Raw genomic sequence first — 18,404 nt, forward strand, 5'->3', positions numbered from 1 at the left:
TCTCGACAAGGTTCAAACCCGGAAAAACACTTGCTAGGTGGCGGTAATGCGTCTTTCACTACTAGCCACGTTAAAACCTCAAACAGAAGAGGAAGAACCCTGGAAATGGATTCTACAACTAGCAAACGACCAAGCGCAACTCAAAGCCCGCTAAAGAGTGGAACAAAGAAAAAGGTTTTATCAGCGGCATCTCGAGAGTCAAAAAGAAAATATGATAAAAGTCGGTCAGGGACCCGAATATCTATTGGTTACGCTCTGGAAGAATGGAGGCTGCTTCAACTGGATTTGGTGCCTGAAAAAGGATGCGGACATGGCTCATTTTCTAGTGACCAGGTAAGTGTTGGTCTCCTTATTTCTGCTGTAGGTCTCAGTAACGAGTAGGTAAACATATCAGAGCTGTATCTGCACAATTTGAGAAAATAAAATAAAACTTATGGATTTAGATAATGCTAATTTAGGTAATCTAACAAATCTTTGTGCAGATGAACAAGAAACTTATCTAAGCTAACGGTGTTTAGCATATGGCTTCCTGATCAGTTTAAAAAAGCTAAAAGCAACTAAGGTGTAATCAGATCACTTCTACGTTTTGTGGACGACACGCCGCATGTGTTTGGAGATAAATGGACGCTCCGTTTATTCTGACGAGAAAAGTAAACAGAGCTTGATTTGATTATATGACGTCACCGATCAGCCGGAGGGAGCTAGCGTGCGTTAGCATGTTAGCTGTGATCACGCTAACGGTTTGTATGTACCACAGAAGAGAACGGACATTTTCCAAACCAAAGATGAGTCTTTAGAATTATGTCATATTTGATCTACAGTCCAACCTCTAAGCAGGACTGTTACTTCAGTAGATAATGTTGTTCGTGGGGTTTGTGTAACAGAACCCCATAAGAATATATTTTCCTAGCGCTATTGCTGTGCTACATAAGAATAAATAATAAGTCAGCCATAACAACACGTTTTACTAAAAGTAAAGTTGTGCAGAAGTTTGTATTTATTTTTCTAAATTTGTCCAGTTGAATGTAGGTCAGAATAAAATATGTTTGTGAAAATGATAAATAATTTTTTTTATGACTGACATGCATTTTCATATTACTAGTTGTGCCACAGGTAAAGAAGCTTAGCCATTATTGATCTATGTAAACAGAAGGTGTAGAGTCTCAACCAACTTGTTGACATTTTTGTTTAAAAATGTGTTTTCCAGCTACCAGGAGAAGCAGGCTCCTGAAACCGCAATTCAGGGAGGTAATGTGCAGTCAACCTCAACACCCAGTAAGCGAACAGCAGCTAAAATGTTGCATCGATTATCTCCAACTGAACCTGTGTCTGAGGGGTTAGTATCTTTTCTGTAAAACAAATATTCACGTTTTTGTGCTATGATATTTCATACATTAAATTACACCTTGCATATCCACACTTGGTTCAGAACTAACATCACACCACCAAACACTTCTGACATTATCTTTACAGGGAAGATTTTCTAATGGCTGGTGTTGAGGCCTTAGCTGATGACCTAGATTTGGATCCTTTTGAAGAAAGGTAAATTTGTTCATGAGAAGTCTTGCCATATACGCAGGAAATTACTGCTGTACTGTGTGTAAAAAAGATAAAAACACAATAGTTCAGCAAATATATGTCATTATATATATTTATGTTGTGAAGTGTCAATTCACAGCAGATTGTTGTTATTTGCAGAAATAATTAATGACAGATGTATTAGGCTCCACATTTATCTCTTTAGAATCAGTACCATTTCAGGTAAGTTCCAGTATTTATCTTTACCTACAACAAATATTATTGTGTTGTCTGTAGTTTCAAATCCATGGATCTAGCTACGGATGCAGTCCAAATTGATGAGGACCAAGCAAACAACTTACTCAACAGTGTGTGAGTTGCAATGTCTTCTTATCTAGTGGTGGGCAATATAAACGATATAAGGTAGAAATTATATAAAATTGGGTAATTTTACGGCCCCCAGCTCGTCTAGGAGATGATGTTAAAGGGGGCGTAAAGAAAGATATGTGAATTACCGGACAAAACCAAGATTTACTCTCTTAGAGGAGTTTATTAACTAAAAAACACTGCTTTATGCAGGCTAAGACAAAATGAATACAAAACCAAAAGGACGTCCCACTGGGGAATTAACAATACTAAACAGAAGGATCATCCAATACAGGGTAAATAACAATACTATTAATAAACACAAAACGCCGGTACTAATCCGGGAAAGTAAAGGAATGAGACAAACACAAAAGGCTACACCAAAAGGGTGAGCTGAACTCTTTAACGAGTATTCTAATGGAGACAAAAACGAGCTCTGGCTACTAGGAAGTGTACCACACAGGTAATCAAAACGAAGACTTTAACGTCTGGTTTGCTAGGAGGGAAAAAGAGGAACACTCGCTTTAACACCAGGCCTCTGCTAAGCTTCCCTCCTCGAATGACAGAGGGAGCTGCCTTTTATAGGAAGCTCCCTGACTGAGAAGATTAGCGACACCTGGCTCAGCTAGAGCCAGGTGAACAGGTAGGAGCTCTGAGGCCACCTTGTGGCCACAAAACAGACAACGTCTGTAACAGGTAATGATAGTTTTTGGCTATATCGCAATACGGCGATATTGTGATAACACATGACGTCACTAAGATGTGCACCCTGCTGACAATGGGACAACAGAATGGCGGTGACTGCAAGCATGGAGTGGGCGGAGGAGGAGGCCTATATGCCTCAAGTGGCATATATTTGCCACATGAGGATATCTAAAAGCATGTCAATTTGACATCTATAAACAGATGATAAAATATATCGCAATATATATCGTTACTGCACATGCTTCAGATTATATCGCAATATAGATTTGAGGCCATATTTCCCAGCCCTATTCTTATCTACACTCTTTTTTTAAACTCCAAAGTCTTAAAACAATATATTAATTCTACTTTTATTTATTGTTTTCATAACAGAATAGAACTGTTATGAAAACTTTGTCATGCTGACGAAGTTTGCAGCCGCAAACAAAACGTTGCAGGTAAATAAAACCCTTCTATGTTTTAAAAAGAACTAAAAGATGGAATTGTTGTTTTATCCTTGTTCACAGGCTGGGATCCTAAAGGCAATTTCCATCCTACTTGTGTGGCTGAAGGACATCTTCAACCAATTTTGGTACATTTGTCAGAAAGCACAACATCGTGATATGTTTAATGTAAGTATTGTGACATCTTTTGGACAACAAGACAACAATGCACATTGACATAATTACCTTTCTTTTCATAATAGTGCCAGCTCTCGTGTTTCTGTTGGTGAGCGCTTCTGTCACATGTAAAGTTTTCAAATAAAACTTATTTTTTCTGTTAGGACATGTGGGTGGGTGTGCTTCACCATGTCACAGGGAAGCATGAATGGACCCGTGGCAAATGTGACCATGGACCACTTGATGCAACGTGGCATGGTGCCAGGATCTCCACCACACGAGGCTCTTCAACGAATCATGTTCAACAGACGCTGGTTGAAGGATGCCACCAATCTGACCTTTAGGTATATTAATAACATTTTCATAAGCAAAAAAGCTAAAGTGTCAATATCAAAGCTGAAAATTTACATATAGAAATGACAATTGTGGGTGAGAAGGCAATCAAAAGTGTGATTCCTAATAATCTATAAAGTTGTAGCTTTTGTTTTTTTACAGGTCAACTTCAGAACTGGAGAGTTTCCAGAATTGCATTCTCATGTAATCGATGTATGATCTAATGCTGCTGTTCTCCTCTCCATAAAGGCCCCAGCTACGTGAAGCATCAAAAGACAGGAATGACTTCTTTCATGCACACAGATTTATTAGAAATTAAGAAAAAATACTATGTACAAATGCAAATAACAGAACTTTTTTATACATAAATAAAAATAAATATACTGCACAAACTGTTTATTTTTGGGTGAAAATGCTGTCTTCAGCTAAAGTTATTTTGAGGTATTGTGCTGTTTTGGAACTACTGTAGTTGTAGATAAACGGTTTGGATTTTTGGGTTAGGGTGCCCTCAGTCAGGAAGACGGTGTCCTGGCGTCTCTTGCCGAAACTCCAGGTTATCCAGCATCACCCCTGGAAGACGGGTCACCACTCTCGAGAATATAATCTCTCTCCTCCTGGCTCAGGTGTTGTAAAGCTGTCTAGAAGTTAAAGAGCATATGTTTACATGACTAGATTCATATCTCCAGTGAGTGATGTTTTCGTTTTTGGCATCTATTATTTTATTTTATTTTTTTACACAAATGGCTACAACCAACCTGCATCTCAGCTATACTGGCAGCTCTCAGCTGTGCAAGCCGGTCTCGGTCCTCTTCTTTGAAAGCTGTTCGCTGCCTACCCCGGCGCCCTGGTCCTCTTGAAGGAGCTCTGGACCTCAACCTGCTGCCCTCACCCCTTGAGCGTGTCCTTCCCCGACCCTCGGAGCAACCTTTTCCTCTCCCCTTTCCTTTAGCCCCTGGTCTCAGACTTTCCCACGACACATCAAAGTCTGTGGCAGGCTCGGGCACACTCCATCTGAACTGTCTTCCATCACTGCTTCCAATGTGAATTCCTGAAAATCAATGACAGTAATGATAAAAATGACTGTATTACCCTGTAGGTCTTGTTGATATTATGATTTTATTTTGATACATTTTTGAACTAAACATTGATATTTATGTTCTTATTTACATTGTTGTGATGCCTGTCCTGTAATGAAATTGGTTTCAAAAATGATGTCAGTGACTTGAAATTGGATGTTCTTCCATGATGTATAAACAATAACATTAGCTTGTTAGTAAGCTTAGTGCAAAATAATAACTGTAATTGGTCTAAAAACATCAGAAATCACCTGCAGCCACAAAGCCTTATGCTAATAAAGTAGCATCATGTTACTGTCATGCTCGCCAGTCACAAAACTGGCTTATGAATATTTCATAGGAAGGAGCACTTGCTTTACATCACGAGTGTCATGGCTAAATTAAAATGCTAATGTTGTCATGGAACTTTACAAATATTAGACTAAAGTAACAATGTTACTTACTTCATCGCTCGACACGGTGCCTTGTTCGAGCCGCGCTCTGGCCGTACATCACTGTAACTTTTTTTTTTCTAGTGAAGAGTTTGTGCGCGCTCTCGTGCCGGGCTGCAGTTTCTCACAGCGCCGAGTGCGTCGCTAATGAGTTTCGTTTCTTCATCCTGCCCCATGCTCCTTTAATACTAGTTATTAAAATGCAGCAGTTGCTGGATTGGTGCAGTTCAAAGTGGAGTGCATCAAATAAAACAATATTAATATAAAGGTGAGACGTGTATATATATATATGTGTGTATACACGTGTGTGTGTATGTATATATATATATATATATATACACACACAAATATATATATATATATATATATATATACATACATACACACACAAATATATATATATATATATATATATATACACATACATACACACACAAATATATATATATATATATATATATATACATACATACACACACAAATATATATATATATATATATATATATATATATATATATATATATATATATATATATATATATATACATACACACACACACACAAATATATATATATATATATATACATACATACATGCACACACAAATATATATATATATATATATATATATGTATACACATATATATATATATACTTTTTTTTTAAGAGGGCATTGATAATTAAGCAAAGCAGAGCTATCATTTACAAGTTAATGTCCTTGAACATGATAAAATAAATCTCCCTACCACCAGAAGAGTTCAGTAAATGTCCCTCAGGACTGAATTAAATCCTGACTTATGCCCACATCACCCCTATGAGACGAACAACTATCCAAAACAACATAAATACTGCTGCACATCCCTTTAGATTAAGTTTTTTTTTAAAGACTCTGATTGTGGATTGTTAAGAGTCATAAATGGTTAAAATAAAAATGTGTCTTGGTTATAAATGTTGATAATTATATTCTGATAACATTTTCATGAAATCTTTACAACTAACGAGAAAAGAGACTAACTGCTGACTGAGTCTGGAAAAAAGAGAAAAACAAACTCAACTTCCTTTCTTTAGAATGAAGAACTGACTGAATGAACTGAACTAAAACGAAAGAACATTTCTTCCTGTGAAAACTGAAATCAAGAATACGATTAATCAGAAACAAATAATCCTGACTGGGTTAGATTATCTTCAAGGTCCGAGGTTACCACACCGGGACTGTCTATTGTCAAATTTTCATTCAGGTGTTACCTTTTGGCGTTGTCGAGCAGGATGAGCATACTGGCTCCTCCATCGTCCTGAAAACTCTCGTAGTGGTGCCGATCGGCATTCCCGATCAGGTAATCAAAAATGGCTGTGTCGATGACATCCATCAGCCTCGGGCCGGCGTCGTACGGGGGCATCTTCTTCACCGCCTCACAGTAACTTTCATCATACTCCCACCTGGTTGGTGAACAAACACACAGCTTGATTTCAAGGACCAGAGCAGGTTACAACCATAAGCAGTGCTATCAGCTGTGATTTAGGAAGCAGACATTCCCTCAGGTCATGCTGATGGGAGACAAACCTTTGAAGGACGAATCAAATCAAATTACTTTTTAACAGAGAATTATTCACAAAACAACAACAACAGACAGTAGAACATCTAAAGTCCAGTAGAATTTTCTGATTGGTGTCTGGTTCCATCAAGATCCCAGACGGTGGAGCAGTCCAGTCACTCATTATCATGCATGGATGGGCCCTGCCCACAGGGACACACACATCTATGATGTAAGGAGTGGAGGACCCTGGGAAGTGCGGGGATTCGGCAAGACAGACGACTGGACAGTCCAGTGGTTGCTTTCAGCCAAAAGGTTTTATTGGCAGAAGTTTTAGGACAAATGCAAGAGAACCACTTAATTCCTTTTTTTCATGTTAAAATGTGAAAAGGCAACGTGAAAAAATGTTTTAAGCTAATTTGTTTTCCAATTTTGTTATGGGGCAGCAGTAGCTCAGGAGATAGAGCAGGTTGTCCAGTAACTGGAAGGCTGTAGGTTCGATCCCGGCTCCCGCCAGAGAATGCTGCTGTTGTGTCCTTGGGCAAGACACTTAAACTGCCTCACCTGCTGGTGGTGGTCGGAGGGACCGGTGGCGCCTGCGTTCAGCAGCCTTGTTTCCGTCAGTGCGCCCCAGAGCAGCTGTGGCTACATTATAGCTCATCATCAGCATGTGAACGTGTGTGTGAATGGGTGGATTGTGCTGTGAAGTGCCTTGGGGGGTGGAGGGTGTTGTAGAACCCTAAGAAGGCGCTCTACAAATACAGGCCATTTACCACTTATGGCAGCTTTAAAGGGGACATATGAAGTAAAATTCAGCTTCTGCAGCCGTTTGTGTTTACATGTTAGTCTCCGCTGCCTTGTAAACACTCCGAATGTGAATAAAGCCCCTTTGTTTTTCTGTCAGTGTTTGGTTTTAGAAATTATTTATGTAGAAAATGCTGTTTGAAAAAGTTCTCATTTTTTCTCTTTCACCTCTGTCTCCGTGTCTGGTCGGAATTACAAAGCATTCAAAAACAATAACAATAAAGTTTTAAGTATCAGGCGTGACATTAAAAGCAGACGCTCTGATGCTCCACCTGAGAGTGTCTGTAAGGCTTGTTACCAGCATTCAGACATCAATTCTGTTTACTTCACAGCCAGACAGGACACGGGGGTGGGGGTGGGGGGTGGGGGGGGGGGATGTGAACAAATAAAAGAAAAAGTTCTCATTTGTGATGTCACAAATGGAGACAGTAGAATAGAACCACCTTCATGTGCAGGACCTCCTACCAAATATCAGAGCTTCTCAGCTTATAGCAGCCTGAGTGGGGGAAGAGCAGACGTGGCAAAATCCAGATTGTTTTCTTAAAGTGAAAGTGGAATATACTAAAATTGCTTCAACTGCTTTATGGGAGTGCAAAAAAAAAAAAACCCTCCATAAACATGTTTAGTGTCGACCACAGAAGAACCATTATAACTCAAGAACAAAAGTCATGTCCTCTTTAAAGTAACATCTGAAACTGACCTAATAAAAAATCCATTTTGATGAAGAATAGACAAGAGAAAACACACTTATAAAAACAGTTCTCATTAACCAGTGAATAAGAATTAAATAATCATTCACAGAGTTTTTGCTCTAGGCTGTAAAAGTCTGATCAGACCAGATAAGATCCTTGGGGTCTCATTCATCAAACATTGCGTAGAATCCTTATTAAAAATGTACTTAAACTCAGCAAAAAAAAGTACTTATGCCAAGTAAGTTTGTGATCTATCAAACATGGAGTACGCACAGCTGCACGCAATCTCCGCTTCATGAATCAGAGACTAACGAGAAAGGCTCTCAGCTGCTTTTTAGTCACATCCCGCCCTCAACACGCCCACTTACTGCCATAAATATTCAAAGCGAAATGCCTTGTGGATCTCATGCATATACATAAGCCGGCTTGTTCGAGCATTTCGATCACGACCGCAGATCAAGGAAGCGCTATTTCACAAGCAGAAGTTGAGGTACCTGTGGGTGAGGTGGAGAAATGAAAGGAAGTGCTTTTGCAAAACAAATAAGAGAAAATCCACGGAGTGGCACAACGTTGCTGAAGCCGTCAATGCTGAGTTCTTCAGAGAGATCTGTGGCGGATATAAAAAAAAGGTCCAATCGGGATTCGATCCCCAGACTCCCAGGTGAAAATTGTGCGCGCTAACCAGTCACACAAACGGAGATCTCCCTTGTCTAAGTAGCCAGGGCGCATGATCAGTTGAGTCACAGTGACAAGACACACACTGTCACAGACGCATGACATTCTGTCCCAATCTGTCCCCCTGCTGATATTCTGCATTCCGTATTCTGCGCTTCAGGCTGTGTGTGTGTGTGTGTGTGTGTGTGGGGGGGGGGGGGGGGGGGGGGGGTGTCTTGTTCTGTGTGAAAACGAAGCAGTACAAGTGATAATGCTGCAGGATTTCATAATTCTATCCTTCTCAGCAGCAGCACTGCAGGTGTTCTCCATGTCCAAAATGTTCGTAAGCCAGGTCCTTAGTCAACTTAAAGTTGTGCACAGTTTTCCTCTACGTTTTCTTTCATAAATCCCAACGTTTGCGTGGAAAGTTACTTACGCAGTTTTCCGACCCCATTTTGTGCGTAAGCAAGCTTGATAAATGAGGCCCCTGGTCTGTCAGATTCAGCCCTGACATTTGCATCTAATCACCAAACCACATTTTACTCATCTCAGAGGATTTTCTGTCACTTTAAAATCTGGTATTCACAAAAACAGTAGCAAACATTCTTTTAGACATGCACACACACACCTGGCTAATTTCCCCTCTCTGTACGTGCGTCCCCATGGATGTCTGTGCTTCTGCAGAGGCCAGACGTCAGGCAGCCAAAGCGTCAACGACCCCTCCATCATCTCTCCCTCTGCACACGCCGGCTCCGTCTCCCGGCAGTAGTAACACTTCCCATAGAAACACGTGTTGTTACCTAAACAGAGGAGCAATAGGGATGTACAGAAATCTCTGATGTTTTGGGCTTTAGCAGAAAAAAAAGCCTGCTGACATGATGTGGGAAATTCTAACTAAGCAGGAATAATTCAGCAGGTCAGTAAGTAAAGGGCAGATGTTCATGTTTGGAGATCCACAGTGATTAAATCAAATATCGGTGCATGACTACATTTACTTTTGGGTCATTTGCTCTTAGGAGAACAAACTCTAAAAAACAAAAAAACCCAAATCTGTCAATGACACAACTGTGTAACCTAACAGTGTTTATCACCATGAAGGTTGGTTTGCCTTTGGCCAAAAATGCAAACTGCAGAACACGGAGCTGTGAGAGGAATGAGTCATGGTGGGTTTGTTAGAAACAAAATGTCACACCTAGAAATATACCAAACCAAACATCAGCTGATGATTCAAATAGCCAAGGTCACCATAATAGAAATGTGGAGGTTAGTCCTTCCAAAGTTGATAAGAAAACACAAAAAAAGGTTTCAGTTCCACAGTTTTCAGAGATAAGTTGATATAGGTGGGTCAGAGTTATAGAAGAATTAAAAACTGGTATCCGACTTCAAAACCACAATCAGTGCATGTCTAAGTTTTTGTTGTCTTTTTACATGCCTGCCTCTGCATCCCAGTTATATTTCTAACTTGTTTTAATATCCACAAGATAGCTGGAGCACTGTGGTCCGTTTTACATTTCATTATTAGAGCAAGAGCTAACGTTTCAACACTACATGTGTTTTCATAAGAACTCTGAGCAGGACATATCTAGTAGCGTTAGTCTAATAATGAAATGTTAAACTGACCCAAATGCTCCAACCCCGCTATCCTGTTGGTCTTATGTCCTTCTGTGCAGCACCTGAATCAGTGCTGTTGGATTACGCGTGGAGGGCTCCGATTGCTTAAAAGGAACTCTGGCTAAGAGGACGTGTATGCCCTAATAAGCCACAATTCTTCTGTTGTACCAAACTTTGTTGTTAGAAACACACAAAATATTGCTGTTTATTTATAAATCTATAATATTTAGTACATTTTTGACATATGTAGGACGCCATGTTTTCCGCACGAAATGCACTCTGGCGGCGGTATTGACGTGTATTGGTTGTACTTGGAAGAATAGCCATTGACGCTAGTGTTTGTTTACGCGCTCACCTTCTATGTTTAATAGCCAAAGTAAGAGCATATCCACACGCTCAATGAGAAGCAAACTCAATGAATTGGGACTGAACCACTGTGTAGAATGCACCAGCATGAAATTTTAGGCCAATACTGATATCTGGTATTAATATCTTGTTATGGCCACACTGACATTTATGCTTCTGAAGTCAGAAGATTTTGAAGCGATGCACCCATCATACCAAGTGCCTACTGTACAAGCCTGTGGGGGCAGTGCTATGATCTGGGGTTGCTGCAGTTTGTCAGGTCTAGGTTCATCAACAGGATGTGCTCTATGAATGAGGTCAGCTGACTACCTGAATATACTGAATGACCAGGGGGTCTCATTTGTCAAACATGGCGTAGAATCCTTACTAAAACTGTACTTGAGCTCAGCAAAAAAAATTACTTACGCCAAGCATGTTTGTGATCTATCAAACATGGAGTATGCACAGCAGCACGCAATCTCCACTTCATAAATCGGAGACTAACGAGAATGTTTCTCAGCTGCATTTAAGTCACATCCCGCCCTCACCACGCCCACTTACTGCCATAAATAGTCAATGCAAAGTGCCTTGTGGATCTCATGCATATACATAAGCCGGCTGTTGCAGCGCTCCGCCAATGACATGGCGACCGTAGATCAAGGCAGATCAAGGAAGCGCAATTTCACAGAAGCAGAAATTGAGGTACCTGTGGGTGAGGTGGAGAAATGAAAGGAAGTGCTTTTGCAAAACAAATAAGAGAAAATCCACGGAGTGGCACAGCGTTGCTGAAGCCGTCAATGCTGTGAATTCTTCAGAGAGATCTGTGGCAGATATTAAAAAAACAAAGGTCCAATCGGGAATTGATCCCCAGACTCCCAGGTGAAAGTCACGCGCGCTAACCAGGCAGCCAAACGGAGATCTCCCCTGTTCAACTAGCCAGGGCACATGATCAATTGGGTCACTGTCACAGACGCATGACATTCTGTCTCAATCTGTCCCCCTGCTGATATTCTGCATTCTGTATTCTGTGCTTCAGGCTGTGTGTGTGTGTGTGTGTGTGTGTGTGTGGGTGGGGTGGGGGGGGGGGGGGTCTTGTTCTGTGTGAAAACGAAGCAGTGCAAGTGATGATGCTGCAGGATTTCATAACTTTATCCTTCTCAGCAGCAGCACTGCAGGTGCTCTCCATGTCCAAAATGTGCGTAAGCCAGGTCCTTAGTCAACTTAAAGTTGTGCACAGTTTTCCGCTACGTTTTCTTTCATAAATCCCAAAGTTTGCGTGGAAAGTTGCTTACACAGTTTTCCGACCCCGTTTTGTGCGTAAGCAAGCTTGATAAATGAGGCCCCTGATTATTCCATCTTCCCTGATGGCACTGGCATATTCCAAGATGACAATGTCAGGACCCATTCAAAGAGTGGTTCAGGGAGCATGAGACATCATTTTCACACATGGATCGGCCACCACAGAGTCCAGACTAGGGCTGCACGATATTAGGAAAACCTGCAATATTCGATATTACTCACGATAAATGAACAAATACTAAAGTGTGCAGTGTTGATGTCGTCTGGCGTGTGACGTCTGCTCTGGGTTCAAAGCAAACAAAAACTAATGCATGAATTCCATTACAACATAACATTTTTATTGCAAAAACATGCAGCTGCACCTGCTACTGTATTAGCAGCTGCACCTGCTACTGTATTAGCAGCTGCACCTGCTACTGTATTAGCAGCAAAACAACAAACTGCATGCATGCAGCTTCTCAGTGACTTTAAAACATCACCACCACTATAAAACTTTTTCTGATGCTCCAAATACAGAAAAACATCCCTTACCAGGGTTTTTGAATAAATAAAAACAATCAGAAAATAAGTTTAAATGTTAAATAATAGTTAACATCACTAACATGCAACAGCAAATTCTCTCATTGCTACTGAACATTTTCTCCACTTATGTGGTTATGATATAAGGCTGTTGCTGTAACTGGGAAGTGAACTGTGCTGGGCCAAACTAGGAGAATATTAAGATTTTCTGAGGGAAAGAGAAAAACAATTGTCTACCTTTCAGAAGAGGAACTGGCAAAAAAACTACATGGAAAATATGTGAAAACGTTTGTTTTTAACCCCAAATTGAACAAGTTTACCTAGATCTTAAAAAGCAGCTCAGATGATGAAACTGCAACTATGATTCTGATAACAAGCTAACAAATTGAACTAGCTCCTCTTAAGCTAACCGGCTAGCAGAGCTTCTGACTGACAGTTTATGTGCAGCAGCAAATCAACTATCCTGATTAACAAGGTTATAAAAGCTCATAAATGAAAAATCACTTTGATGTGTGGGGGAACTTTTCCAGGCCCTCTTTAGCAGGGTGGGACTGGGAGGAGAGTGCTGTAGCCTTTTAGCTGGAAGCTAACCGGAGCCTGGGGCTAACACTAGCGACATGAAGGTGGGTTGGTTCACCGGCACGTGTCGGAGTCAGCCCGGTAAAAATGATTAACGACACCGAGCGGACTCACGTTCACGTTTGAAAGCAGCGCTGAATCCAGAAACCTCAGCACAAAGTGCGTTCGTTGCTCTGAGCCAGCATGACGAACAAGGGAACGGCGCCGCTAACTCTGTTCGGGTGTTGCTTTCCAAAAGGGTCTACGTAGGGGGCGGGCGTATTACGTGAAGGGACCCATCTGATTGGCCGCATATCAGAAGGACTACATTTGATTGGTCAAATAATACTTCTGCGTAAAAAACAGAGTTGGTTTACAAAAAGTTGATGTATGACACGGATGGAAATGTTTGAACCAAACATTTATCGCTGTTTTTGCCGTGTTTTGCGATGGACCTATCGCACGTCCTGTTATCCCGATGACGATAATTTTCGATGTATTGTGCAGCCCTAGTCCAGAGTAGACCTTAATCCCATTGAGAATCTTAGGATGTTCTGGAGAAGGCTTTGTGCAGCAGTCAGACTCTACCATGATCAATGCAGATCTTGTTGAAACATTAATGCATCACTGGATGGAAATAGATCTTGTGACGTTGCAGTAACTCATCGAAACAATGCTACAGTGAATGCATATGTAATCAAAGCTAAAGGCGGTCCAACAAATTATTGGAGTGTATGACCGTTTTTCTTTTGGGTGGCAACTATGTTTTTGGCCGGGCAGAGCATCGTCGTGATCGCAAGAATCTTAGCGTCCAGATGATGTGTAATGTCTACACACACAAAGAACAAATGTTTGCAATGTCCCATCTGCGAGACTAATTCACCACTATAGAAAATATCGCTCATAAAAAATGATCCTGAAGAGCCTGGCCTATCGCCTTATGTAGAACTCGTCTAATCGCCCAACCTGAATACACGACCTAAAACGGCTTTAATGTACTTTGCAGAATACAACTGAAACTTTAAATTTGCTACTTTTAAATCCAGACATATTTTAGTGTTTTCAGTAAGTTCTTCTTCACATAAATGAGTCAGATTATTTTCTCACACTTCAGTTAGCTCAACATATTAACATGTTTCAGTGGCAGATCAGGCCCGGCTGGTTTCACTGATCCTGACTCATATTTATCAGGGCGTGTCAGACCTGTACACATCGATCCTCACAGGCTTGAAATACTTCAGCCATGATGACGAGCGTCAAGACAGAAATGTGGAATTGTGTTGTTGATGTACAGGGTGCTACGCCCAGACCGGTCCAACATGTAGTTTTTGGTTATTATCCTATTTGCTAATAAATATTTAGGAATTATTCTTATGTTGCGAGCACATGCATGGGTTTAGAGGTAGGGAGAGTGGCACAACGGATGATAAGTACAAGTAGGGTTGACTTATTGGTACCACGGATAGTCAGAGCCCAGCTAGCAGGGCGTTAAACGTCATGTGTGGGTATGATCTGAAGAGCATCAACAACGCCACACCTTAATCAAACCTGACGGGGTGTTTCCTGGGCGACTAAAGCCTGGTTTATGCTTCTCCGTCAGCTCCGCAAGGGACAGACACTCACGGATTGACGGAAGCGTTTTGCTCTCATACTTCTCCGTCTCCTGGAGAGTGTTGCAAAGCAATTCCCCGGCAGGACAGCAGAGGGCGTAGCGCTGTTCTGTGGTATCCTGTCATGTATCGGTCCAAGATAGTGTGTTTATATTGTGTTTTTTGTGTATATAAGAGACTTTTAACACGGAGATATTTGTCTCTCATTCTCCTCCACCACTTCATGCGCTCCCCACCTCTAAACCCACGTTTCCTGTCATTTCCGTCCACAAATAAAACGCTTGCTGCGCGTCTTTTCACTCCTCCAGTCACGGGAGGATGAAACGTTCATAATTTTAGAGTTTTTTCGCGAGGCATTCTTCAAGCTTCTCCGTGTCTGCCGCTAGTTATCCTCGGCTCTCTTTGCAATGGCGGCGCTGTAAACAACAGCGGCGTCCTGACCAATCACAAGCTTGCGTAATCAGTCTTGTTCGACGGATGTTTAAAAAAGTGGGCTCGACTCCGTACGTACTTGCGTGCCTACCGGAGCCCTACGCAAGGACGGATAATGGCGTTGCGTGTCTCCGCACTGACGCAGACGGAGAAGCATAAATCAGGCTTAACAAAGCGAGATGAATACCGCACTCGTCAGAGGTAAAACTGAGCTCAGGGTGAGAAATCACAGGACGGGGGTTCACCCAGTCGAGATCTGAGAGGAGAGTTGAACTCACCCTGCATGAGAAACGTGTTGAGCAGCTGATCGGTGGCCACAGGCTTGATCTCTGTTCGCAGGTTGACGTAGCGCCCCACCACCAGAGGGGCCCTCCTGAACCCCAGAATCCTGACAACAAAGGTGGGAAACGAGAACTTTTCAACACTTTACACAACAGTAGCAGACCTGAGGAGGAGGGTGTTTTGCACACCTGTCCAGGTGAAAAGCCGCCACCTCTGCATTGTGTCTGTCATAACCTGCATACGGTTCTCCTTCAACCACATAGTCCCTGCTGTATCTGAGCAAGAAAAGAACAAAAAGAATGGGAAAAAGAAAATCCTTCAGAATAAAAATGAGGGACACGTTTAAATGTCTGACCTCTTGGGTTTGAAGACTACTTTCTGTCCTCCGTCCAGCACCAACAGGGCTTTGAGCTGCGTGCCCTTGTAGCCCACGTCAGCCCGTTCTATCCTGACGGAGCTCAGGGAGGTGAGCACAGCAGCCAGCTCAGGGGTCTCTTCAGGGTACACCTCTCTGGGGCCCACCCACTGGCTCGCTATCTCCCATGGGGACTGGAGAGTGTGGGTAAGGTGAGCTCCTCGAGGGAGAGAAAGACCAGCTTCCATCTGTTAGAGCACACCATCAACACTTGGAACTTACATAATTAGAAGTATTTTAACTATAGAACACTTTCTCGAGCAGTTGTGTGTTGCTTTTATTCATCGGTATTTAAGCGCAGCTAGAACGGACGTAGTGGACCGGTGCTGACCTTACGAAAGGCTCTGAGGTCCCGCCGGCTGGCTGCAGATCCTTCACCTCCATCCAGCAGGAAGATCTTGGCCAGGCCCAGGAGAAGGAGCACGGCACACAGCACTACCAAGCGCTGTTTGAGCTTCATCTCCACACGGACCGGCCCAGACTGCCTCCTCGCCTGATGCTGTGTGTGTCCCCTGAAGCGACCACCACTCACCCTTGACGCATGGCCTCTGGAGCTCAATGTCCCCTGCTCGTCCCAAGAGGAGGAACTCTTCTAACAGAGATGGGGTTGCTGCCTTTTACCTGCAGGTGGAGAGTTTGGATAAAACTCTCTTTACCTGCAAAGTCTAAGGAGAAAAGAGAAATAAAAAAAACTTGAGACAACCTGGACCAGGGTAAAAATATATAAAACATTTGTGCTATCAATAACATTGATCAGTGCCCCTCTGGGTTGTTCCACTCCTGAGGGTAGGAGACGACCCAGTTCTGCAGCTCGACTGAAGCCTGCCCAGTATATAACCTAGTTTGGGAAATAAATTAAAAAAATTAGGAAATTTACGTTATTCTTTTTTTAAATGAAAGGATAATGATGTGGAACCTTTGAATATGTCTAATTACCACACAGAATCAATCCTGCTCAGTTATTCAGGCAACTTTTGGTTCACTGTGCAGGTTTTATTTTTCACAGTAAATAAATCAGACCGTTGTTGAAATTTAAAAAGTGAAATAAGAGGCCAAAAACTGAAATCACGAAGCAAGAAAAGACTTAAATGTGGTCTTTAACGTGGCTCTACAGTACCACTGTGGTGCAACTCAACAGTAAACGTCTCAAGCATTAAACTCACATTTGTTATCGGTTTCTTTGTTCTAAAGTGCGGTTTGGATACGTGGTAAGCTGTGGAGACACATTTTGGACACTGGCACCTCTTTGGGTCAGAACCTCTGTACCAACGCCAGGATGAGCCCAGATCTGATCCCGCCTGCTCTCACTGATCAAATGATGGCCACGTTGTCCTGCTGCGATGCAAACAAGAGCACCAAAAGCCGCAGTGAAATACCTGGTGTTACCCACCAAAGAGGACAGCAACACTCTACGCCGGACAAATAACGAGGTAGTTTATTTACCCGCTGCTACCTGAGGCTTATGCAACTATGGCTAAAAGGATCCAGGTGTTCCATCAGCCTGCCATAAAAAGATACCAGTTCTGTGTTTACTAAAGGGAAATCAAAACACTGGTGAAAGGACTCCGGTTTCAGCCACGCAGGCAAACACTTCTTAACAATCGATCTTTTATGATGCTGCTTCTTCAACACGACAGGAAAAGCGATCGTGTAGCTCAGACTACACAGAACCAGTTAAAAGGCGACACATACCGCTTTCTACGATCACTGGTCCCACGTTATTTGCCCCATCGGATCAATAAAAGTCCCGTGACATTCTCGCATCCTCCTGAGCACAGCTAACTGCCTAGCAGACCGCTGTACACCTTGCTGTTAGCTACAGTAACCGTTAGCGGCGGGTCTGCCGTGTCTACCCACCAGGCTCACTTACATTTTTGGCCTCACGCTCTTCGTTACACAAAAATATGACCACTGGTTTTCTGTAAAGTCCGGAAATGCGAACGCTAAGTGAAATAAATTGGCTGAGTGCTAAGTCACTGTCATTATTTCTCACAGCACTCGGTGGCTTTTTCCTCCGCCCTTTCCTCCGATTCCTTCTCCGCTCCACCTTCGTGTCCACTTCCTAAACACGTCCTCCTGCTGCAATGACAGGTGTTGACCACCAGATGGGGTGTTTCACCAGAGTTAGAGCTCTGCGAAGAGACTTCCGGTGTGCACCACCTATAAGTTATTTGGATGTGTGTAACATTTATGTAGTGCACCCCCTGGCATATGTTTCATCTTCTTTGTTCAATTTTGTATGCAATTTGTTTGTATACTTATCACCATGTTCAATAGTTTTGAAAAAAAAAGAGACTTCCGGTTCGTTTCCTGAGTCAGGGTCATTCAGCTCAGTAATCAAAACTAGCATTGACCCTAGTAATGCTTCAAACTTTAATCACACTTTAAAATATATAATACAACATTTTATTGTCAGTCAAGTAATCAGAAAAAAAAGTTTATAATTAGTGAAATAGTTATTGAAACCAACCCGACTCACTAAAAGTAACTCCCACTTAAAAGGGATACTTAGCTAATTTTTCATAATTTTAAATAATTTTCTTGAGCCAGTATGTACTAAAATGACCATACAGGGTAAATGACTTACAGGGTTAATTCAATGTCATACAGATCCTCACTGT

General features: G+C 42.0%; 1 protein-coding gene across 1 annotated transcript in view; it reads right to left on the minus strand.

The window, feature by feature from the left end:
- Window positions 1-17,869, minus strand: part of fam20b (FAM20B glycosaminoglycan xylosylkinase) — a 20,775-nt gene extending 2,906 nt beyond the window's left edge. Inside the window, exons 1-7 of the mRNA XM_054730014.2 lie at window positions 17,777-17,869; window positions 16,115-16,448; window positions 15,724-15,971; window positions 15,557-15,643; window positions 15,365-15,474; window positions 9,341-9,512; window positions 6,276-6,467 (exon numbers count right to left, since the gene is read on the minus strand). Coding sequence (XP_054585989.1) covers window positions 6,276-6,467; window positions 9,341-9,512; window positions 15,365-15,474; window positions 15,557-15,643; window positions 15,724-15,971; window positions 16,115-16,243 — 938 coding nt within the window. The 5' untranslated portion in view covers window positions 16,244-16,448; window positions 17,777-17,869. The remainder of the gene's footprint in view (window positions 1-6,275; window positions 6,468-9,340; window positions 9,513-15,364; window positions 15,475-15,556; window positions 15,644-15,723; window positions 15,972-16,114; window positions 16,449-17,776) is intronic.
- Between the last annotated feature and the right edge of the window lie 535 nt (window positions 17,870-18,404).

Source organism: Nothobranchius furzeri, chromosome 8 (assembly GCF_043380555.1).
Source record: "Nothobranchius furzeri strain GRZ-AD chromosome 8, NfurGRZ-RIMD1, whole genome shotgun sequence".
Lineage (NCBI taxonomy): Eukaryota > Metazoa > Chordata > Actinopteri > Cyprinodontiformes > Nothobranchiidae > Nothobranchius > Nothobranchius furzeri.